Source organism: Halichoerus grypus, chromosome 14 (assembly GCF_964656455.1).
Source record: "Halichoerus grypus chromosome 14, mHalGry1.hap1.1, whole genome shotgun sequence".
NCBI classification, from domain to species: domain Eukaryota; kingdom Metazoa; phylum Chordata; class Mammalia; order Carnivora; family Phocidae; genus Halichoerus; species Halichoerus grypus.
This window is the reverse complement of record NC_135725.1, coordinates 90,550,060-90,573,314: the sequence shown is the minus strand read 5'-3', so window position 1 is coordinate 90,573,314 and position 23,255 is coordinate 90,550,060. Positions and strand designations below refer to the sequence as shown.

The following is a 23,255-nucleotide window of genomic DNA, read 5'->3' as shown; positions in this document are numbered from 1 at the left end:
ATCCTGTGCTTGTCTTACTTTCACCCGTCACCACCGAAACGCAAACCTGCCGAGGACACTGGTGCGTGTTTTTTTCCAGCGCTTGGAGCACGCCCCGCACCTGCTAGGCGCGCGGTCCTCTCTGAGCGGACGTGCTCTCGCCAGGGTCCGCTTGGGATTCGAGTCCCCAGAGGCCTGAACCACGGCGGGTCTGTCCTGTTGCCCCCAGGTACTGAGCGCCTACAGTGGACGCGGCACAGTGCTGGGGGTGGGGGGCACCAGCTCCTTCCCGGGCCGCGGGCAGCGCCCGGGAACCACGGAACCCGCCCAAAGCCCACAATGCTTTGCGCCCCGCCCCACGCGCTTCTTCCGGTGGGGCCAAGCCTGGCTAATCGAGCACCGCGCGCTGGCGGCTCGGCGCTCGGCCGGCGGCGCCTGCGCAACGCGCGGTTTCCGGCGTGGGTGGTGCGGCGGAAGCTGCCGGGGTAGTGTGTGTGCTACACGAGGAGGGTCGCGGAGACTGCGGCCATGGCCTCTCTGCTCGCCAAGGACGCCTACCTGCAGGGCCTGGCCAGGAAAATCTGCTGCCAGCCCAGCCCGGAGCCGCAGAAACGCAAGTCCGGTAATGCGCCGCCCGGGGTCGGGCCTGGCAGGACTTGGGGGGGGGGGGGTGCTGCACCGCCCGCTGCGGCCGGCCGGCGTCCCCCGCACTGTACCCTGTAGCCTTCGGCTGGGTTAGACGCGTAGATGCGCGAAACACGCTTGTAAGATTTTAGGAAGACAGACAAGGGGTGTTTAAAGTTGCCGCTGTCTCCCTGCTTGTTGTGGGCATCAGCCTAGGGGTTCCGGGAGATCCAGCTCCATCCGCTCACCGGGCGGGCGGCTCCTGCGGGGCTTGGAGGAGGTGACCCGGTAGAGTGGGCAGGGTAGTGAGAAGCAGGCAACCGGGATGCCTCCTGGCAGTGAGAGTTTATGGGGCATGGGTGGCTGGGAGGTCGATACACAAGCAAGTGAAACAGAGGCGGACCTCACAGGAGCTGGGACCTGGGAGTGCTGCCTGGGCCGGGAGGAGGGGAGAGTGGCAGGGGCTGCAGGGAGCTAGAGAAAAAACGACCTTTTGTTTTTATGCAAAGCAAGCTTGTTCAGTATACAAAGTTAAAAAACTTCAGTGAGTTTTTTTAAGTAGTCGGTTATAGTTTAGGTTTATGTCTTTTTAGGTTTTCTTCCCATGAGCATAGTTTATGTATTAAAACACTCTACTTTGTGTATCCGTTTTATCTGCTAAATGTGAACCTTACTTGATTCGTTAAAATGAAACTTGCGTCATCATTTAGCAGCACTTTATCCATAGCAGTGCCTTAACTTGACCTTGTAGATGGGTATTTAGGTTTTCCTAGTTATTCTCTCAGACGACATTGTGATGAGTATCTCTGAGGCCATATCTTTGTGCATATCCAGAATGGATTCTCACAGGCAGACTGCTGGGTCAAGTGTGGATGTTTTTCAGGGTTTTGAGAGGTGTGGCCGATGTGCTTTCTAGGGTTTGTGGGTCTGAGCTCTACAGATAAGGGTGGGTCGTCCTTCCCAGCCTCCTTTTGGGATCAAAGCTTTTGCAAGACTTTTCCTGCCAGTTGAATGGGTCGCAAAGGTTGGGACTGCAGCCCTTTTTAATTTTGTGTTTCAGCCAGCAAAACTCAAGGCTCAGAAGCTGCTGGGCCCCCAAAAAAGAAGAGGAAGAAAACGCAGAAGAAATCCCGGGAGCGGGAAAAGGCTGTGGAGCTGAAGACCCAGGCTCTAGGGGAAAAGTCTCCAGCATCTTCCAGGGACAAAAAGCCAGCAGTACCTGAGGAGGGAGAGGCCTTCAGCTCCATGGGATCTCCAGCAGATGGGGATGTGGAGCAGGGCCAGCTGAGATCAGGTGAAAACATGGTCCTAAGAAAATATGGTGCCAGGCACACTGGGGTACCTTGAGACTTTCCATAGAGTGAGCTTTAGGGGACAGATCCAGGGGCTCTTGGGTAGATGAGATCCCTGGAAGTACACGGTGGTTCCAGGCCACTTGGCAACTGGGTCTGGTGAGGGGCAAGGTCATGTCCCCCTGAGGACCTGGAGCAGCTTGCCCTGCAGAGCCTCACTGCCCGCAAGTGTCTGAAGGGGAGTCATGAGAACTGACCTGTGGAGAGACGTAGGGAAACCCAGGCTGCAGAAGTTGGAAGAAATGAGAGATGGGTTTGGCTTGACCTGTAGGAAGTGTTTTGTCACACTTGGTCCTTCTGCACAGGGGTGTTCTGTTCTGGAGGATGTCTTAGGGGCCATTCCAGCCTGAAGAGGTGGAGTAGAATTTACTGGAACTGCCCTGCAGGTGGACGAGTGGCCACCTGGCGGTCGTGGGGTGGGGGCAGTGTGTGGAGGTTCAGGCTTTGAAGCTGGGCCTTGGGAAAAGGGACGGGACGATCAGGGAGGGGTTTTCTTCTCAGCTCTCCACTTCCTTCCTTACAGATACCCTGGTCACAGAGCTTGACTCTCTGTTTGCCCTGGATGTTGTGCGGCAGCGGCTACATGAAAAAATGCGGGAGGCCCGGGGCCAGGTGAGCGGGGAGGCCGCTGGGGTTCAGGGAGCAGTGTGGTTTCCTGTAGTGGTTTCCCTGCTCTGCCTGGAGGAGAAGGTGCCTTGGTGCTCTTTGTGGGGTTGGCTCCCAGCTCTGCCAGCCATTGTAGGGCTGACCGGAGGGACCTCAGCTGCTTTTCCCACCCCTGTAGCGGGTCCTGCCAGGGCCTTGGCAACTTTGTTTGGCAAGAGATCAGGTGTGGTTTGTGGCTTCTCTGGGAGCTTGCGTTCCCAGGGTCACCTGCCTTGTATGGTCTGTGCTGGGCTGCAGATTCCTTGTGCCCTCGAAAGAGGCTCAGCCTCCTCTCTCTGGAAAGCTGCCTTTGCTGAACATACCAGGCAGCACTTCTGTCCCCCGAAGTGTCATGACAGCCCTGTAAGTCAGGCGAGGACCTGAGATGAGGTGATCTGCACAGGGAGCACCAGACCTGAACCGGCTTGGGCTGTTTGTGCTAGCATTGTAGTCCTCCCACTCAGCCACCACCTGCCCTTTCCTGAGGACATGCCCTGGGCCTCTTGCTGTGTGGGGACGGTCCCCCAGCTTCTTTGTGCATCTGCCCGGGGATAAGCCCGGGGGTCATTCCTAAGGAGTGGTCCAAGCTCCGGGCCTGGTCCTTCTGCACACAGGTCTGGGTCAGCCTGGTCTAGGGTTCTCTTGTTAGCCTCTAGAAGGAAGGGGTCAGGGATGTCACCAGCAGAATGGTGCCATGGTCAGCACAGGCACTGGGTCATTCTGATCTCATGCCACGTTCTAGTTGGTGGCTTTGGCTAAATTTGTTCTTTTCATCTATGAAGTGATGCAGGACATGTTCCCTATGGAAGCATTAGAAAGATAGAGGAACCGTGTTTATAAAGCGCCCTGGTGTGATGCGCCTGGGGTCTGGAAACCATGAACTCCGGGGTTCTCTTGTCCTTTTGGGGGTCCCTTGTGTTCTAGGTGATAGATCATTTCACAGGGGAACACTGAAGTCAGTGGGCACCTTGTCCTGCTCAGCAGTCTCCTCACCTGCTTTCCTGCCCTGATTCCACGTCCCAGACCGGGGCCCCACAAATTGGAAGGACCTTATACATGAATTTTTGCTCCCTTCCTCCAGGGACACAACATGGAGCTGTCTCCTGCCGCTTTGGAGAAGAGACGGCGGAGAAAGCAGGAGCGGGACCGGAAAAAGAGGAAACGAAGGGAGTTGAGGGCAAAGGAGAAGGTGGCAAAGGCTGCGGAGGCTGCCAAGCCACCCCATGAGCTGCCCCATGAGCAGCCCCACGAGGAGGTGCAGCCGGGGCTGCTCTTCAATAAGGTGAGGGGCGGACACAGCCATGGAGCGTGGGGACCCGGGCTCTACCCCTGGCTGGCTGTGTGACCTCTGGCCCACAACTGCCCATCTGCAAAGTGGGGTAGCGACCAGTGCCTGCCCACGGGGGTGCTTGTGAGCGTTTGAGGGAAAGGCACCGTAAAGCTGTAATTCACCTGGGTTGCAACCTTTCCTTCTGAGGTGGAGGTGACCGAGGAGCAAGCAGCCAGCAAGGCCCAGCGCCGGAAGGAGAAGAGGCAGAAGCTGAAGGGGAACCTGGCGCCGCTGACGGGCAGGAACTACCGGCAGCTGCTGGAGCGCTTGCAGGCACGGCAGGCTCGGCTGGAAGAGCTGCGGGACCAGGATGCGGGGAAGGCGCGGGAGCTGGAGAGCAAGATGCAGTGGACCAACCTGCTGTACAAGGCCGAGGGCGTGCGCATCCGGGACGACGAGCACCTGCTGCAGGAGGCCCTGAAGCGCAAGGAGAAGCGGCACGAGCAGCGGAAGCGCAGGTGGGAGAAGCGCACGGCCCAAGTGGTTGAGAAGATGCAGCGGCGGCAGGACAAGCGGCGGCAGAACCTGCGCAAGAAGAAGGTGGCCCGGGCCGAGCGGCGCCTAGAGAAGGCCCGCAAGAAGGGCCGGATCCTGCCCCAGGACCTGGAGCGGGCCGGCCTGGCGTGAGGGCCTGCAGCCCGGGCGCCCAGACCTCGTCCCTGACCTGGGGCTGCGCTGGCACCTCGTGTGACTGCGGCCAGGAGCTCGGTCTGTGCGGTCTAGGCTCCTCGGAAGTGGTGGGGGGTTCCGTGGGCTCACCCTGCAAACTGGTTGTGAGGGCTCCGCTCCCATGTAAGAAGGAAAGGGAGCGCTGTTGAGAATGGAGAACTAGATCTTCAGAGCCTGGAAAGAGGTGACCGGGTCCAGGTTCCAGCCTTCTCTTGGGAGGCCGCAGAGCTCCCCAGAAGTTTGCAGGGTGAGGGATGCGTGGAGGGCGTGAGGGTTCCAGTGGGGGCACTTCACTGGCTCCTTCTTCTCTTGGGTTGACAGGAGCTGGGAAAGAATGGCCTTTGGGACTATCCAGGTCAGTCCAAAACTCACCTGGAAGGAAGGAAACTCAAAACTGCTGTAGCCCAGTCCAAGGTGGCATTGGCCTCAGGTGACTGGCAGAGGGTGGAGCCAACCTTGGGTGTGACTGGGAGGGAGTTATCCTGAGTTGATTTGTAAGAGAAGCAAAAATTAGAGCTTAAGGTAAACACCCGCCTGAAAAGAGTTGAGATGCCTGCTGGGGGCTGCCTCAGGGGCTCAGTGATTCAAGCGCACCTGACTCTTGGTTTTGGCTCAGATCCTGATCTCAGGGTCCTCTGATGGAGCCCCACATCAGGCTCCACCCTTAGCGTGGAGTCTGCTTGAAATTCTATATTGCTTTCCCTCTGCTCTGCCCGCTCCTGCTGTTTCTCTAAAATAAATCTTTAGTGGAAAAAAAGAGATGCGGGCTGGAAGTTCAGCACAGTGTGCGCCATGCTGGGAGGAAGGGGGAGACGGGGTGGGCTGGAGGACGTCAGTCCAGGAGAAGGCAGGAGACAAGGAAGGCTAGAAGCTAGGACTCGGCGAGGCGATGGAAGATGCCCAGTGAGGCGGTGGAATTCCACGCACACCTGCGGGCAGGCAGACCCGCTGCAGACGCACAGGACCCCGGGGGGGATTTCATGGCTCCTGAGTAATAATTCAGTAAAGCCGTCAATAACTGTTTTGACTGAGTTCCAGTTAAGAAACACACCGTAACAGAAAGGCTGGCGTGGCTGTACCGGACAGAGGACCTGAGGATAAACAGCACTGCGGAGGGGAGAGTAGATCACTGCGGGATGGAGGGGCTCCGCGCCCCCTGCAGGCAGAGCGATTCTGACGCCCCCAGTGATGGAGCTGCAAGTCTCCCAGGGGAAATCCGCTCACAGACAAAAGCAGAGGATTTCTGGTGCCTCTCTTAGGCCTAGAAACACCCGGCAGAACTCCGGTGGATACGGAAGGTCTAGATGAGAGTTGATGAGCTTGTCTAAGGACACAGAGCGGTGTGTCTGGAAACAAGGTGCAGACTCTCCACCCGCATCTGGAGCAGCAACGAGAACTGACCGCCTGGTCCACGAAGCAAGGTTTCCGTTTCAAGGAATCGGCGTCCTACCAGGGGTGTTGTTTGGCCGCGGCATGACTTAGTTGTTATAGTTGAGACGTGATTGTAGAAGTTTCATGTTTAGAAGTTTAAAAACGTACTTCTGAGTTACCTCTGTGTCATTGTGGGAGATGGAACCTAACTCCCAAGTGTCAGCACTGAAAATGCCCTGAATCACCTTCTCGGCCTCCCCAGGCCTGGTCAGTCACCCCCTCCCTGGCCCAGAGCTTCGGGGCTGCTGGTGTGTGGGGCAGGGCGGCACATGATGTGTTCTGGGGCAGGGGGGCAACACAAGCAGCTCATCCAGGGGCATTAGTGGACGATAGCACATGGATAATAGAGAAGAAAAGGTCAGAAAAGCACAGAGTGGGTCTAGGAGGCCTGATAGACACTTGGATGCTGTGTGCCTCAGGTGTGGAAGAACTGAGTACAGCATTGTGGGAGAAAACCTCCAAGGGCCGAATGTCACAAACATTTCCAGAACCAAATGGTGGTAGGCCCCAGTTTCAAAGGTACCTCCCGCTCGGGCAGAGGGAAGCGGATGAAGATTGCCCTAACCAGAACCCCTCCTGCACAGGAACTGGGGTTCCAACAGTCCCGAAGATCATGGTAGTATGAAAAGTAATACAGGGAAAGCTCACTAAAACGGAGTCAGGAGGCCAGAAAGAGGAGCTCTCGTGCACTGTGTCACCCGGAGTCCATTCCAGAAAGAACCGTCACACACCCCAGCAGAAGTATCCTCCACAGGAGAGAATCCGCACTACAGACCCAAGAGAAGGATGGACGCTTCATCTCCTGTGAGAAATCCACGACCCCAGCAACTCAGCCAGTGAGAAACTGCCCTCGCCCTGAACTCCGGCTCTTGTCCAGTGGACTTTGGTTCAGGACAGCCCCTTCTAACTTTCTCCTCATAAAATGATACTTCTTTCTTTGTTGGAGTTGTCTGTGGTTTTACTTAGCTTGTATGTCCCAAATTGCAATTCTCTGCTATTCCCGAATAAACCCATTTTCTTGCAAGTACCAGCGGTTTTAAGGTCAGCAGTAGTCTCCTTTTGGCCCTGGCTCTTTGGGTGGGGCTCGGAAGAAGGATCCCAGCCAGCCTTCCTTCGTGTTTGGGGCCCCAGGACTTGAACTAATGCATGTTAAGAAATTCAGTGAGGGGCTGTGACCCATCAGGTAGCTCAAGTGAGGCTTCTGTTCACCAGACCTGGGGTTGGGGGTCAGAGAGAGGGGTCTCCAGACCCCGGTGGGTCGTCTCATCCAGTTCACTGCACTAGTCTGGCAGAAAGTCGCAGGAAGCTTGCATACATGGCCTGTGGAAATAACACTTTGCTGCGTGTTCTCTGCTCTTGGGTGTGACACGTGCGTTGGCCCTGGGAGCTCAGTTACGGTCTCATACCAGCGTTCCAGGTTCAGTGCTGCTTTTCCAGGGTGTCTGAGCTCTGCATGTGGCAAAGGTGTGTCTTCTGGATCCGCCCCTGGCCATCTGTTGGTGGATGAGCAGGTAACATGGTAAGGCTCCTCCAACAAGCCTACCTCTCCATTGGGGTTTCTTACCTTTCTGTTATTCCAGGGGATTTCCGGAAGCTTCACTTACTTTAGTGTGGACCTCAGTGACTCGGGGTTTTGTTTGGGCAACAGAGGAAATCACTGAATCCTTCCTAGTTCCCTAGCTGGCCCACTGAATCTTGATTCCAGATGCATGCCAGTCTGACATTGCATCCCGCCTTCTGGCCAGGTACTTCCCGGATCAGTTCCCACATATTTCCTTGATAATTTTGGATATAGAGCAGCAAATGTTTGTTTACTTAGTTGAACCTTCCTACTTTGACCTTGTAATTGGGTACTTGGGGCCTGCTGGGGTCTGACTCTGCTTGTAAGTCTAGACACAGGAAAGTGAGATGGCCGTGAGGATGAGGACGCTGGCTCCTCACAGTTTTGCTGAGAACCTGAAACTGCTCTCAGTGGTAAAGTTTATCAGTTAGGAAAACAGGCAGACTAAAAACATTGGATCTGAAAGCTTTTGTCTGCAAGCGCCACACGTTCTCACATTTCACTGGCCAAAACAAGTCACATGGCTGCACCTACCTTCATTGGGCACAGAAATGCAGCCTAGTCAGTGCCCAGAGGAAGGGCCAGGATGCTTTGAAGAGGCTGATGCCTCCCAAGGAGAGGCTGCCTGCCACCACTCCTGGCGCAAATTTCTCTATCAATCACGGCTCTTAACTGCAAGCTGTAGATGACAACTGTTGATGTAAGCAGAAAGGGGATTAAGAGATTATGGCATACCCAACTTGATGATGTAGCATAAAGCTGGTATTTCAGAAAGCACCAAAGCCAACTAGGAAAATAGAAAACAAGCCCACCTTAGGTGTAAGGAGGAGGCATTGATGTCCCAACCCATACAACAGTTGACGGTGCGGAAGCCAGCAGGGATTGGATGGGAGGAGAATGAAGTGAGGAGGGGCTGTCCTTGGTTGTAGATCTCTGGGAGGCCTGATAAGTCTCCTTCTCCACGATGCAAATACAAAGCCTGTGACAGCCCCGAGAAGGTGAGGGGAAGTGTGGCAGCTGGAGCCTGCGTGGGAGTTTGGTTCTGGGAAGCAGAGTGTGGTGAGGGGACAAAGACTCCACCGCCCTGGCTGGAACTCCTCTGTGGTGGGGGCTGTGGTGACAGGGACGTTGCTTTGAGAGCATTCCTACAGCTTCCTTTCTCTCTGACTCAGGGATATAAAAGCTGAAGGTTGCACATCCAGCCTTGGGCCATAAGGAAAATCCTGTTGCTCCGAAAGATAATTATGTTTCATCCTGCGTCATTGACACTGGGGCAGATACCTGGGCCGGGAAGAACCTTATCTTCAATGAGTTTCAAAGTGGGAATTCGCTTGAGACCTGTGTAATATGACACGATACAAAGAAGCAAAGAGCCGATAGCAGGTGCACTTGAAGAACCCACGCCAAAACGCTTTTTGCCAGTGAATTTTCTCAAATATTTAAGAACTAAAAATATTAAAAAAGCAATCACCTCTATAAAGAAAGCCCAAAGTAGAAAAACGACCTTATTGAGGAGATAGTGAGTCAACAGAAGGATTGAAAAATATCAGGCAAGGGGAGCCTGCCTCGTTCAGTCTGTGGAGCATGTGATTCCTGATCTCAGGTTTGTGAGTTCAAGCCCCACATTGGGCGTAGAGGTTACTTAAAAATAAAATCATTTAAAAAAAATCAGACAAGCCCATGAAAGAGTGGAAGAAATATAAGTCATCACAGAAATAATATTAGAAGCAGGATACGAAAGAATAAACACTCGTAAAATTTTACACACCTCTGAGAGGCATAGACAAAACATGTAGGGAAGTAAAATGGAATAAAGCATTAAGAAAGTGCAAAGAGAAATTCCAAAGTATTGAAAAACACACCAAAGAACACCAACCAAAGGTAAAGGTCCTTCAAAGCTGTAAAAAACAAAACAAACAGGAAGAACTTCACAGGACTAAGAGTAAATATTGTGGCCATAACTGATAATCCATTCTATTCCCTTATCAAAGGGAAGGAGTTTCCACCTGGACCACAAAGCAAGCCTGAACTCAGTAATGTGAATAAGAAACACACTTACAGCGATGTGAGGCAGATGGACTCACAACCAAAAGGTTCACAAGGAAACCCAATGAATGCAAAGAATCTCTAGGCTGCGCTCATGGTCCCTGTCGCCACTGACTTCAGGGACGGGAGCCGTGGTTGAGAAACAGCAGGCTTCTTATGACAACAAGCGGCATTCTCAACGGAGCTGGGTAGATGGGACTATCTGTCCACCAAACAGCACATCATTAACGTAAAATGCAAGGGAGATGGGCTAAATGAGCTTCAAGCTATTTCTGTCTGTTCATTCGGATGAGCCTGACACAGAATAATTCCGAAACCCGAAGTGACAGGTTCGCCCATGCAGGTGTGACGTGTATACTGAGAGTAGACAGTATAAATTTTCGAATACTCACGGGGTGGTCACAATGACAAATGTCCATGAACATTAACTCATTATAAAATAAATCTTAATACACTAAATAAAACAAGAATGCTGCAGGCAACATTAACCTTCTCAAATTATAGCAAATAATAATAATAATACAATAAAAACTGCTACCCTCCAGTGATTTTTAAAAATCTCTCAACAACTGGGAAGAAAGCAAGCAGACGGGGGCTTCAGAGTCGGTGGGTTGCAGCTGACACAGTGCTCAGAGAAATGAGCTGATTTTTTAAGGTACTATATTTATTTGAGAGAGAGAGTACGAGCAGGGGGGAGGGGCAGAGGGAGAGGAAGAACCACACTCCCTACAGAGCCGGGAGCCCAACATGGGACTCGATTCCAGGACCCTGGGATCATGACCTGAGCCTAAGGCAGATGCTTATCCGACTGAGCCACCCAGGCACCCCAGAAATAAACTGATTTAATTTTTTAGGTTAGAAAACAAGAAATAAAAACAAGTAAATTAGACATCCCCATTCAATAAGGAAAAGAAGAGCAAAATAAGGGAAGCAGAGAAAAGGACTTGGTATGGATAAGAGAAGATATGAATTACACACCATTAAATCTATAAACTATTAACAAAGGTAGAAGGAAAGAAGGAAGAAGAAAAGAATGCTACTATGCCTAATTTTACGCAAATAGATTTGAAAATCTGAACAAAATAGATCATTTCCTAGGAAATATAATTTAGCAAAGGTGATTTTGGGAGAGAGAGAAGGTTAAAGCAGACTGCTTTTCATAAAGGAAACGGAGAAAATTTCCAAAGAGTTAACCCTGCCACAAAATAAATCATAGGGATGAGATAAAACGAGGTCCAGAGTTGTACAGAATCCTACCCAAAAGTTTAGAGAATAGATCATTTTAATTCTATTTAAACTGTTGAGAAAATAGAAAAAGTATTGCTTCTAAAACATTTGTATTAATTGAGCACAACATTGGTAGTGAAATGCAACAAAGAGCACAAAAGAGAAGAGTAGAGAGGGACGGCACTTCGGGTCTGGCAGAGCCTGCTGGAGAGGAGGCGCCTCCGAGTCTCCCCAGTTGGTGGAACAGGGCCTGCCACGTAACAGGCCACACCAACAGTCACTGAGTACATGTACGTTTATGCACCAGGTCCTGCTGGGGGCACAATGCCAAGATGTCTTATCTTTGCGCATGGTCCCCGTATTCTAGAGGGTACACAAAGCACCATTCAGCGGTGTGGGGAGGGCTCCTGTGGGGCAGTACCCAGTGCATTAAGGGGGAACTGAGGCATGGCTCCTGCCACGGGCTTGTGGTGCTAGGGGAAGACCCCCAGGGGAGCAGTGTGCGTGCTTCTCTCTCTCCCACTCCCCCTCCCCCTACCTGTGCTCTCTCTTGCTTGTTCTCTCTCTCTTAAATAAATACAATCCTTAAAAAAATAAATAAAAATTGTTAGGATAAAACTCATATAACATAAATCTGAACGTTTTAAAGCACACGAGTCAGAGGCTCCAGCACATTCACACTGCTGTGCAGCGCCATCGTTCTCTTGCTTCAGAACGTTCTCCTCACCCCCCAAAAGACCCCGAGCCCATTAAGCAGTCACTCCCCTTCCCTCCTCCCTCTCGCCCCAGCACCCACCAACCTGCGTTCTTCTCCACAGAGTTACCTACACCGAACATTTCATAGAAGCGGAATTACAGAATATTGGCCTTTGGTCTCATTTCTTTCCCTGAGCAGTTTCTTGAGATTCCTTCCCTGTAGCATTTATCAGGATGTCATTCCTTTTCATGGCTGAATCATTCCGTTGTGTGGACAGACCACGTTTTGTTTGTTTGTTGATGGACTTTTGGGCTTCTTCCACCTGTCGGCCGTTGAGAACCTGCTGCTGCGAATGTGTGTGCACGTGGACTTGTTTCAGGATCTGTTCTCAGTCCCTTCGAGTCTGTGCCCAGGAGTGGCATTGCTGGGTCCGGCAGTAATTCTGTGTTGCCATTTTGGGGGAACCGCCAAAAGATTTTCCACACTAGCTGCACCATTTTCCATTCCCACCAGCAAAGTATGAGGCTCTGATGTCTCCAGTCCTCACCAACATCTCTGATTTTCCCTGACTTTTGCTTATAGCCCTTTCCACTGGGTGTGAAGGGTTAGCTCGTGGTGACGCTGACTTGCATTTGCTTGATGACTAACGGTGTTGAACAGCTTTGCAAGTGCATATTGGCTATTTGTGGTCTTCTTCCGAGAGATGTCTGTTGAAGACCTTTTCCATTTTTCAATTGGATGTCTTTTGTTGAGATGTAAGAGTTCTTTACACATTCTGCATATTAGACCCTTATCACATGTGATTTGCAAGTATTTTAAAAATATGTTTTATGTTCTATAAATATTAAAATAACTTTTTATCTTCTTAAAAATTAAAATTCAATTAGCAAGCATATAGTACATCATTAGATTCTGATCTAGCAGTCAATGATTCATCTGTTGCGTACATACCCAGTGCTCATCGCATCACCCAGTTGCCCCATCCCTCCACCCACCTCCCCTTCTGCAACCCTCAGTTTGTTTCCCAGAGTCAAGAGTCTCTCATGGTTTGGCCCCCTCTCTGATTTCTTCCCATTTGGTTTTCCCTCCCTTCCCCTATGATCCTCTGTGTTATTTCTTTTATTTCACCTGTGAGTGAAACCATAAGATAATTGTCTTTCTCTGATTGACTCCTTTCACTTAGCATAATACCCTCCAGTTCCATCCCTGTCAATATAAATGGTAGGTATTCATCCTTTCTGATGGCTGAGTAATATTCCATTGTATATATGAGCCACATCTTCTTTATCCATTCATCTGTTGAAGGGCATCTTGGCTCCTTCCACAGTTTGGCGATTGTGGACATTGCTGCTCTGAACATTGGGGTGCAGGTGCCCCTTCTTTTCACTACCTCTGTATCTTTGGGGTAAATACCCAGTAGAGCAATTGCTGGGTCATAGGGTAGCTCTATTTTTAACTTTTTGAGGAACCTCCACACTGTTTTCCAGAGTGGCTGCACCAGCTTGCATTTCCACCAACAGTGTAGGAGGATTCCCCTTTCTCCGCATCCTCATCAACATTTGGTGTTTCCTGTCTTGTTAATGTTAGCCATTCTGACCGGTATGAGGTGTATCTCATTGTGGTTTTGCTTTGTATTTCCCTGATGCCAAGTGATGTGGAGCATTTTTTTATGTGTCTGTTGGCCATTTGTATGTCTTCTTTGGAAAAATATCTGTTCATGTCTTCTGCCCATTTCTTGACTGGATTATTTTTTTCATCTTTTAAGCTCTTGTTTAGGCCACTGCTCCATTTTGAGTTAAGTTTTGTACACAGAGTGAGGTAAGTGTGACAGCTGATTTGTCATTCAGCTTCTCCAGCTCCCATATCATCCTGACAAGGGGCCTCTGTGGGCGCAGTTCTGCTCCCCTGCCCTCAGCCAGAGGCAGGCCATCGTGTGCCTTTGGTATGATGCATGGAAGCACCGTCTCTTCCATTCCCAGTAGCTGGCACTTAGCGGTGGGGCCGGGCTGTTTGGGAGTGGTGATGTGGCATCTCTGCCCTGTCCCAACTGGTTCCATCATCCTTCCCTCTGAGCCAGGTGGGAGCGTGCACAGAAGGTCTTAACGGGAGAACAGGGACAGAGAGAGGGCTGTCCTCTCTCCCAGGCTCTGCGGTGTGCCATGTATAATCCTTGTGTGGGTTCCCCATACCCTGGTGTCCCTGCACCCCAGGGACACCCTCTCCTATGCCTTCACTGAAGCTCATCTTTATTCCAGTGTGTCAGAAATCTCTGGGACCTCCCCTCCAGAGAAAATGAGGAGACCCAGAAAGCGTCCGAGACCACTGTGCTGTTTGGAGGTTGGGTAGACGATGTGCCAGGTGAGGAAAGCAGCTCCCAGTGCTGGAGACACAAGTGAGGAAAGGTGGAGAGGTCGGGGAGGGGAGTGGGAGTGGGGTGGGGACCAGCCTAAGCTGGAGAGGTGAGCAGGGGCCAAATGTCCCAGGGCTTGGAGGCTGTAATGCAGGCAGGCTGGGCCCTGAGAGCAGGGGAAACCACCAGATGGGTCCTTCCGTGATCTGAGGTAGGGGATGTTACTGGCCCTGTTCCATCTGGGCAGCTGGCCTCGGGCATCTGGCTGAAAAGTCTGGTTTTTGTCATGGGACTGACCTAGTGCCTCTCCCTGCCAGATCTGGGCAAACCGGAAAGCTGCTGAGGTTCCTCCCACCCAGAAGGGACAGGTGGGATTGGGCCCAGGCAGGAGCCGGGACTTTCTTCCTCAGGTTGGTCTGGCTCTGGGCCTAAGGTCTGAGCTGTGCTTAGCTTCTGCCGGTGAGCCCTCCACCTCCTATCTGAGCCTCTGCCTCCAGGGCACATGCCCGAGGGTCCTCGGAGGAGCCATGGACCCCAGAGGTGAGTGGGGAGGTGAGTGAAGAGGAACTCCAGGTTGGGTTCCAAGATGGGGCGATGGTTACTTCCTTGGGCCTCTGACCATCTGGTCGGGGCCTCCCAGCTGCATAGAGCCGGAGGTCCAGAACTGGCCTTGGTGAGGACAGCTGGGTTCAGTGGGAGCAGGGAGGGTCTGGGAGCTATATTTGCTTCTGGGTGTGGTAGTGGGTGTGGTGTTGAACAGGGACGATGGTGGTGCCCAGGGAAGTACCACAGAATGTGGCCAGAGCGGTGTTAGTTGGGGGAGGGGGGTGGGGCAGACCCTTGGGGGAAATGTCTTGATTTGACATGCAAAGCTCGATGCTCAGTTCTCTTGCCCAGCCGTCCTGCCCAGGCCCCCTGCCCAGGCTTCCTGTCCCCATACCCTCTCCTGGGCCCTTTTTCTTTACTTGTCTGAGCCCTAGGGGTGGAGCAGGTGGTCAAGGAGGGGACTTCCTCCTGCAGTGAAGTCTCCCTATGACAGAGGGGGCTCAGAGTCCCTCCCAGAATTCTGCTCAGATCTCAGACATCGCCAGTGCTTGGAGTGGGGGACGTGGGGCATCTGCTGAGGATGAGGATGTGGGGAAAGAAGCAGGGAGAGAGAGAAAGGGAAGGAGGAGGTAGGCTGAGGGGACAGGAGTCTCCTGTGGGTGCAGGCTGGCTCCCTGAGGTCAGTAATACCGCCTGGAACTGGCCCAAGGTCACCCTGTGAGGCTGGCATCTAAGGGCAGAGGGGAGGGAAGGAGGGAGAGTGGAGGGGAGGGGAATGGAGAGCCAGGAGGAAGGCCCCTTCCAGCTCGATCCCTCCCCTCCAGCCTGGCCAGGATAGTGGGGTCTGCTGCACTCTCCCCAGAGGGTGGTCTCTGCCTCTCTGGCTGAGAGATGGAGGCTTCTGTCTGGCCCTTGGCCCTCTCTCCCTGCCAGGCCCCCTTCCCTGCCTGGCCCCCTCTCCCTCCCTGGCCATCTCTGTTGCTCCGTGGACACAAACGAGCTCAACAACTCAGGGTCTTGTCAGCGGGACCGGCAGGCCCTGGGCCCAGCCCCTGTGGCAGTAGATGGGGCAACCCTGGCAGAGTGCTGGGCATCTGGAGCCCCCCGCCCCACGGGAACAGTAGTGCGCCCTCGCAGGGGACGCACACGGAAGCCCGGAGAGCAGCAGGTCCACCTGCTTAGAGCTCCTGCCTGGGGCCACGCTGTGCCCAGCTGCCTCTCCTCAGTGACCAGGAGGGCAAGGATCTGACCTTCATGTGCATCTAGGAACGCCCAGGACTTGGCACTGTTCATTCACCCTCTCATCCGTGGCCCTATGCAGGGGCCTGGCACACAGTGTGGTCTCAGTGAACCTTCCAGAATAGCAGTCCAAACCCACTCTAGTGTACATGAAGTGGGCTAGGTAGGTCCAGATTTCCCAGGTGCCCCCCACACCTGGGGTTGAACCCCAGGCCCTGGAGTTGAACCCCAGGCCCTGGAGTCACCCCTTCTTTGACCAGAGGAGAAAGATGGCATCCTGGGGGCCTCTGGGAAGGCTTCCATGCTCTGCTCAGCCCTCTCCCCTGACAGCAGGAGAAAGTGGACTTGGAGAGGCACTGGGATGGTCCAGGGAGACCAGGACAGGGCCCTGGAGTCCTCCCTCCATTCCCTCCTGCCTCCTGGGACAAGGCCTGGCTGGGTGGGGGCCCTGCCAGAGCCTGGGAGGAGGCACAGAGTGGGAAGGGGCTTCTTCAGCCGCTTGCGGAGTCAGGGCCCAGCCTGGGCAGGAGCGCACATGTCTTGCCAGAGGAGAAAACCAAAGTTAACAGCCACTGCTTTTCCTTGTGTTTAGTCATTGAAATTCTTCTGTTGATAGGAGGCAGACAGACATGACCTGGCTTGGGCTGGGCGTGGAGCGGGGCTCCCTGAGGAAACCCCATCCCGGACTGGCTTGGGGGGATGCCCTGGGCCATCACTGTTAACTTTTGTCCTCGTTCTAAAGTGTGTCTGCTCTTCATCACCAAAGCAGAGACGTGGTGTGGGCGGTGGGTGGTGGGCAGGGCAACTAGGCAGCCGAAGCCCATGGCCCAGAAGGCACGAGCACCTGGGCAGAGTCCCGGGGTTTCCTGGTTCCCTGGAAGGTGGGGACCACAGCTCTGGGGACGATCATGACCTGGTGGGGTCCACTAGGCCGCCCAGCCTCCCAGGGATACCTGTCTGTGAGTGTCCCACAGGTAGGGACAGCTCTGGTCTGAAAGTCAGGGACCTGGGAGGGTGTCCAGTTCATCCCAGTTTGCTCAGACCTGCCCTGGTTTTAGCACTGCCACCAACCCCTGGGGCTTGGTGTTCCAGCTTCCAGTCCGTCTGGGGATGGCCTCTGTTCCACCAAACCCCAGGTCCTTGGACACAAGGTACTTCCCTGCTGCTGTGCTTTGCTGGTCCCCTCCCTTGATCTTGCTCACTGCTGCACCCCTCCTGCCTCTCCTTCTTGTGTTCTCTGTGTGTGGCCCACTAGCCCCACCGGGCCAGCCGCCTCGGTGTTTCCTCCTTTCCTGTCCAGAGTGCGCGGGACATTCGTGCTTTGCATCCGGGATCACAAGAGAGCTCCCTGCACATGGCCAACCCAACCAGTGAGCTGATGGGACCTTCAGCTTTACCTGGGCCAACCTGCTCTGTGTCAGAACGGGGGACTCAGAAAGTGAAGTGGAAAGTGCCAGGACCGCCTGGCCCATCCTTGGCCAGGACTCAGTTTTGGCCTCAGCAAGGTGATTTAGGTAACCCAGCCCTGAATAACTGAGGCTTCCTCTCCACAGGTTTCTGCGGAAAGAGTGCCAACTTCTGGCTGTGCAGGTCCCTGCTCTTTGCTGCTCTCCTGGGCTTCTTCAGGTAAGACGAGGGGTGGGGGGGGAGTGGTCCTGGGGTCCCGATGGCAGGGTGGGATTTATTATGGCGTATTTGACAGATAACACCTTTTTTTCCTTTTTTAACCGCATTTCCTTAGTTTTCAAGAAACAGTAAAGTTTATGTTTTAAAACAAATGTAGTAAAATTTCATCCCCTTAAAAAAATAGAATCGAGTGGATACTTTTTCGGTTCAGCAGGTCTTACCCCACAGGGTGAAATTGTCCCTAGCCTCCACTTCGCGGTGGATGCTGTTTGAATATAGAGTTCAGACCACAAGAAGGCATTTGCGGTTAGTGGTTAAGTTTTAGAGCTATACACGTTTTCACTGATGACCTTTGTAAAGAAATTTGTTAGTGGGGCGCCTGAGCGGCCACATCGGTTAAGGGTCTGACTCTTGGTTTCGGCTCAGGTCATGATCTCAGGGTCATGATCTCAGGGTCATGAGATCGAGCCTCATGTCGGGATCCACGCTCAGTGGGGAGTCTGCTTGAGATTCTCTCTCCCTCTCCCCCTGTCTCTCCCCACACCACTCACACTCTGTTTTTCTAAAAAAAAAAAAAAAGAAATTTGTTAGAAGGAGCCTCCATTTATTGGATTTTTATTCTGTGCTAGGCACTGAGCAAAATGCTGATGGACATTCTTGTACCTTCTCTCGACAACCTATAAGATATGCATTATTATCCCCATTTTACACCTGAGAAACCGAGGCTCCAGAGGTCCAGGTGACACCCAGATTCCAAGGTAGGAAGTGGCCAGGCCAAGATGCAGACCCTTCCAAACCCACTTCCCAGGCTCCTGAGGGAGAGTCAATCTGGGCTAGCATCTCATCTCAGGGCTGACGGTCCAGCCAGTGCATAATTTGGAAAACGATGCTCTTGTGCAGTTGGACACATCAACACATTGACCTAGGCAGGTGTTTACTGAGCCTGGTGCTCCGGGGGTGGGTGGGGGGCGTGGACATGTCGCTGTCAATGGGACAGCCCCCCGTCCTGAACAGTGTCAGGTCTGGAAGGGGGAGTAGGCAGGGGATAGGCTGTCATGCGAGTGGATACAGGGTTCCCTGGATCTCCTGGGAGGAAGACCCCCCTTGACCTCCCAGAGTTGGAGACTTGCCGGGGCTTCACAGAGCAAGTCTGCTCTAAGCAAGTGCAGCCCCTGACATATGGAGCAGAGACGGGGGCTGGGGCGGCGCGTGACATTGCAGGTGGTCTCTGCCCACTACGTGGGGGCTGCCGACCTGCAGAGGCACCTCCCGAGCTGCCGTGCTGGCCTCCCGGGGCCCGGCCCCACTCCAGAGCTTGCCTGTGTCGTGCTGCGGCCACGGGGCTGAGCTGGCTCCACGGGCTGTCCCGTAGATGAGCCCGGCCCACCTGACTTTGTGCAGCAGGAGAACGCCGTTCTCTGAACGCAGCCCGTCCCAAAGTCTGATTCTGAGAACGTGTCCTCACCTTGCATGAAAGTGTTCTTCCTTGTATCATAAGGACCCCAGGGAGCGCCGAGAGCCTGTGGCACCTTCCATGTCATGCCTTCGGGTATCTGGAGCCACCTGTCACCGTGCCCTGCAGCTTCCCGCTGTGACCCAGTCTGAAACCCCTCACCCCGTCTGGCCTGACCGTCTGTTACACTCAGGTGCCCAGAGTGGCGGCCCGATGGCTCTGGGGTTGGGCGTGAGGGGTCTGCTGTTGGAGGTTGGCGTTCGGGGGTCAGGGGTCAGGGGTCGGGGTTCTGGCCTCTATTCTCGATCTAGATCCCATGGTTCTTTTGACTTACTCATCCAGCACCCTCTTCCTCTGCATTGTTCTGTGTTTACATCTCATTTTATCTTCTTTTCCCCTCATTTTGACATACCTTGGATTGCCTTTTTAATTTTTTTAGACTGATAAATGTTCAGAACCCAAAAGATTCATCTGATTATTTTCTTCTTGGTATAAATTTTCTTTTAGAGCAGATTATTTTTCCCCTTGGATGTTGCCTCCTCATGTGCTCCTTTCATAAAATTTTTGTGGATGTAGAATTTTTACATGTTTTGTTTGAGTATAACTTAAAAATCCCATCCTGATGTGAGTAAGCCTATATGAGCACCTTCGGCACTTTTCAAAAGCTCACAATAGGAGCTCTTTCTTCAAATGAACATTTAAATTTTAAAAGATGACCTCAGTGTGCAGAGAGTGATTTAAAAATCTCTCGCTGCCTTTTGTTTTGTTTTGTTTTAACTGACACAAACCAGGATAAGTCCTAGGACAGAATTCATCGATGGGCAAAATTACCTTCTAATTTGGCAAAAGGAAGAAGTCCCCCACAGACGGAGCCCAGACGTAGCCACGTCGCGGTTTTGGCTCCCCAGGGTTCTGCCAGGCTCCTAGGGCTGTCGACACCTCTTCTGTCTGGTCTGTGCCCATCAGGGCCCGTCCTTCCTCACCAGTGCCTGCTGGAGAGTGGTGTCACCAGGAAAGGTGGTACCTACAGGGGTGAAGTCGGGGAGGGGCCATGACGTGAAGTCTGTTCTGGACGATTTGAGTTTGAGGAGCCTGCGGACCTCCAGGGAGCGGTCTGCGTGGAGAGAGAGAATGTGAGGTACTCGCACACGTGGGTTGCTGCAGTCTGAGAGCCGATGAGGTCATGAGGAGGTGGGCAAGGTCGTGGGGGATGCAGCCTCCCGTGTTCTCCCCGTGGGTCCCCCTGTGCTGGCATCATCAGCTCAGCTGCATTCATGCATTCACCCCTGTCTTGCTCATGCGTTCGCTCCCTACACACCTGTGAGGCTCCAGCCTGGGTACCTGGGACCCCGAGGCGATTCAGGCACTGTCCCTGCCCCGAAGGTGGCAATGTGGAGGGGCTGAGGTTAGATGCTCACACCCTAACCCAAATCCCACCCACGCTGCAGGGGGAGACCACTTCCCAGGGACACACAGAAGCTTCCTGGAGGAGGGGTGCTTATTCTGGGACCAGCAGTGCTTGGATGGGGGAAGTCAGGGCAGGGGAGGGTAGGGCAGGAGAGCTAGTCAGCGTTACATCACACACCCCCACCGTGTCCCCAGTATTCACTGAGCGAGCGGTCGAGCCACAGGTAAGACTGTGGTTTCCTCCCTGCTCTGACGCTCAGCAGGCGAGCCACAGAGCTTGTGACCTGCCCCTCGGCTTCTGGTCTCTGTGACAGCGTTGTTAGGAAACAGGAAGGAGGCAGGGCTCTGGACTTCAGAGTGTCCGCAGATCACCCGGGGAGCTTGTTAGGAAGAGAGATTTCTACACACACCCCTCCTCACTGCTCAGGGCTGTGCAGGGGGTCTGGAACCGCATCTAGGTGAATCTGATGCTGGGGTCCCCGTTACTTGCTTGGTTACTATGGTGATGAGATTGTGTTACAATGGTCCGGTTGCCTGGCAGGGGTGGGGAGGGGGCAGCGGGGCTCTGGTTGGGCCCCATGTCTATTTTCTCAGGAGCCAGAGGCCAAAAGGATCAGAATATGTGTGTCTCAGCCTGTCTGTCCTCCTGCCCAGTGAAGACTCAACTTCACACTCTTGTTTGTCCCCCAGCAATGTTTTCAGCCTGATTCCCAGATGGGGGCAAAGAAGAGACTCTCAAAGGTAATGGCGGAGTCTTTGGAGTCAGGGTGGTTCCTTCTAGAAAGATCTAGAACAGAAGTAGAAAAAAAACATATGTATTGAACTGGAGATAATTATAGCCAAAGAGATACTCAGTTCCCAGGGTGACTCCAAGCTCCTCCCTCTGCTGTGCTTTCTCAAACCTTGCCAAGGACAAGGCAGAGCTGTGACCTCTGTTGGAGAGGACACATTCGCAGAGGTAACGGACTGCCCAGCAGGCTGCACGGCAAGGCCGGGCCTCGGGGAGGGATGGCGCGTGGCACTGGTTCCGGGTCCCCTTCAGCTGCTTTGATGGGGCCAACTGGGGGTGGGGTGCCCTCTGATCCCAGGAGGGCCCAGGCCGGGGGAGGCCCAGTTGTCCTCTCAGAGCTAATTTCTTCCAGGGCCAGGCCTCTCTGGCCGGCCTGCAAACAGGTGAGATGAGATCTCCCAGCCAGTGCGGCGGGGCACAGCCTGAGAGCCAGATCCTGACCCCAGCTCTCCTCCGTCTGTCCAGCTGGTTGGACGGACAGGTGGCTCGTGGGGCCATGCCAGCATGACTAATTCCCTCCAGCAGCAGTGACGTCCCCCCACCCCCACCCCGCAGGGCCAAAGGGACAGCCTGCCGCTGAGGTCATGGCTTTCACTCCTGGCTCTCCACTCGCCAAGACTGGCCTTCCCGGCCTGTAAGATGGAGGACGGCCCCACCAAGCTTCCTCCGGGAGCCTACCTCCGCTCCTCCCTTCCCCAGGACTGGTTGGGGTCAGCAGGGATGGGGGACTCACCTTTGCCTGGGGCGCCCCCTCTTGAGGACCCGGCACTTTGTTAGCAGTCGCTACTTTTCATGAAGTGACTCAGATGGAACCTTTCCTCTCTGCAGCCAGGATGACCGCTGCGTGGTCCCGCAGCAGATGCTTGAGACAAACCAGTTCAGGTAAGGAGCGGGGAGCTGGGCTCCCCCGGATGGGAGGGCCCTGGCGGGGGGTGTTGCTAGAGCTCCCTTGGGATTCCAGGGCCCACCTGGGTGGCCCTGGCTCCTGCCCTCTGGTCTCCGCACCTCCTCCCTGCAGAGAGGGGCTCTCCCCAGGATGTTGTCACCCGCAGGTGTGAAATGCCCCTTAGGCGGAGCTGTGCCCCAAGCTCCCAGACATGGCCAGTGTGTCCAGGTTTCTCTGTCCTGTGTCGGACCCCTGCTCTACTCGCCTGGCCACACGGCCCAAGCTTTGAATCACGTGAGGAGCTTTCCTCCGCAGGGGCTGTGCGTGGGTGGCCCTGGAGGAGTCCTGCCTGGCTGGCAGGGCAACGTTTCTCCCAGGACCCGGCCCCGGGCTCTGAGCACTCTGTTTCTCTCCTTCAGTGGAAGCAACTGCCACCTGGACACCTGCAGAGTACCTGAGGTACCCAGGTATGGGGGACACCTCTTTGGGCTGTTTCTGTGCCTCTTTCCAAGCAAGTGAACATGTGCCTCTCCCCTCCGCTTCCGCATCCCTCCGCCCCCCCAAGGCTGGTTCACAGGGAGGGAAGAACAAGGGGTCCGGGGAGAGGAGGGTAATGAGGGTCAAAGAAGAACAGGGGGAGACGTTTGATGGTGGGAGTCACAGGGGCTTTCCACTTGACCTCAGGCTTTGTGGCTGCCTCAGCTCAGGTGTGGCACTGGTCGACTCAGTCCCGCCTCCTCAGCCCTCAGCTCAGTGGAAAACTGGACCATGTGGCCAGGGAGGGCATGGGGGACAAAGGAGGCTGCCGGTAGGCGGGGGGGGGGTGGGGGTGGGGGTGGGCGGCGAGGTACATCCTGGCACAGTGTAGGGGCTGGATGGGGTGGGTGTGGGCCAGCCCTCATCCTCCCACCCCCCCAAATAAAAGCAGGACATGGGACGGGACCTTAGTCACAATGAGGTAGACCCACATGAGGACTTAGAGCGAACAGGGAGAGAAGAAGGAGATGTGGGGGGTCTAGATCCTCAGCAGTTGTCACAGACCATGAGGGGTGACCCCCTTTCCTTTGCTTGGGCTTTAGCCTCATCAGTTTATCATTGGGAAGCTTGCAGCATCCTCAGGGCTGGGTGGGCATGCTCCATGGATGTCTGTTAGTGAACAATGATGGATGGAGGAAGGAAGGGGGGAGGGAGGGGAGGCAGGCACAAAGGAAGGAAGGGGGGGAGGGAAGGAGGCAGACAGGAAGGAAGGGGGTAGTGAGGGAGAAAGGCAGGCGAGAAGGAAGGGAGGAGGATGGGAGGGAGGCAGGCAGGAAGGAAGTGAGGTGGGCAGGCAGGAAGGAAGGAAGGGGGTAGTGAGGGAGAAAGGCAGGCGAGAAGGAAGGGAGGAGGATGGGAGG

The 23,255-nt window shown here is 54.1% G+C and overlaps 1 protein-coding gene and 1 long non-coding RNA gene across 2 annotated transcripts; both read left to right on the top strand.

The window, feature by feature from the left end:
• Positions 1–413: 413 nt before the first annotated feature.
• SURF6 (surfeit 6) lies at positions 414–7,057 on the top strand. The gene is made up of 5 exons (XM_036108140.2): positions 414–601; positions 1,664–1,897; positions 2,479–2,567; positions 3,682–3,882; positions 4,078–7,057. Exons 1-5 carry the CDS (start codon positions 508–510, stop codon positions 4,555–4,557), a joined length of 1,098 nt encoding a protein of 365 aa, XP_035964033.1. The 5' UTR covers positions 414–507; the 3' UTR covers positions 4,558–7,057.
• A 13,501-nt stretch (positions 7,058–20,558) lies between these two features.
• LOC144380089 (uncharacterized) lies at positions 20,559–21,854 on the top strand. Its single transcript, XR_013443877.1, has 3 exons — positions 20,559–20,640; positions 20,873–20,923; positions 21,801–21,854. It is a non-coding gene; the product is annotated as an uncharacterized LOC144380089 (long non-coding RNA).
• Positions 21,855–23,255: the final 1,401 nt, after the last annotated feature.

What these genes read in the sequence shown, in the direction of transcription:
- SURF6 (XM_036108140.2), top strand. Translation starts at nt 508, where the DNA reads ATGGCCTCTCTGCTCGCCAAGGACGCCTACCTGCAGGGCCTGGCCAGG. An exon ending in TGCGGGAGGCCCGGGGCCAG is followed by an intron (nt 2,568 to 3,681) that starts GTGAGCGGGGAG and finishes CCCTTCCTCCAG; the next exon opens with GGACACAACATGGAGCTGTC. An exon ending in CGGGGCTGCTCTTCAATAAG is followed by an intron (nt 3,883 to 4,077) that starts GTGAGGGGCGGA and finishes TTTCCTTCTGAG; the next exon opens with GTGGAGGTGACCGAGGAGCA.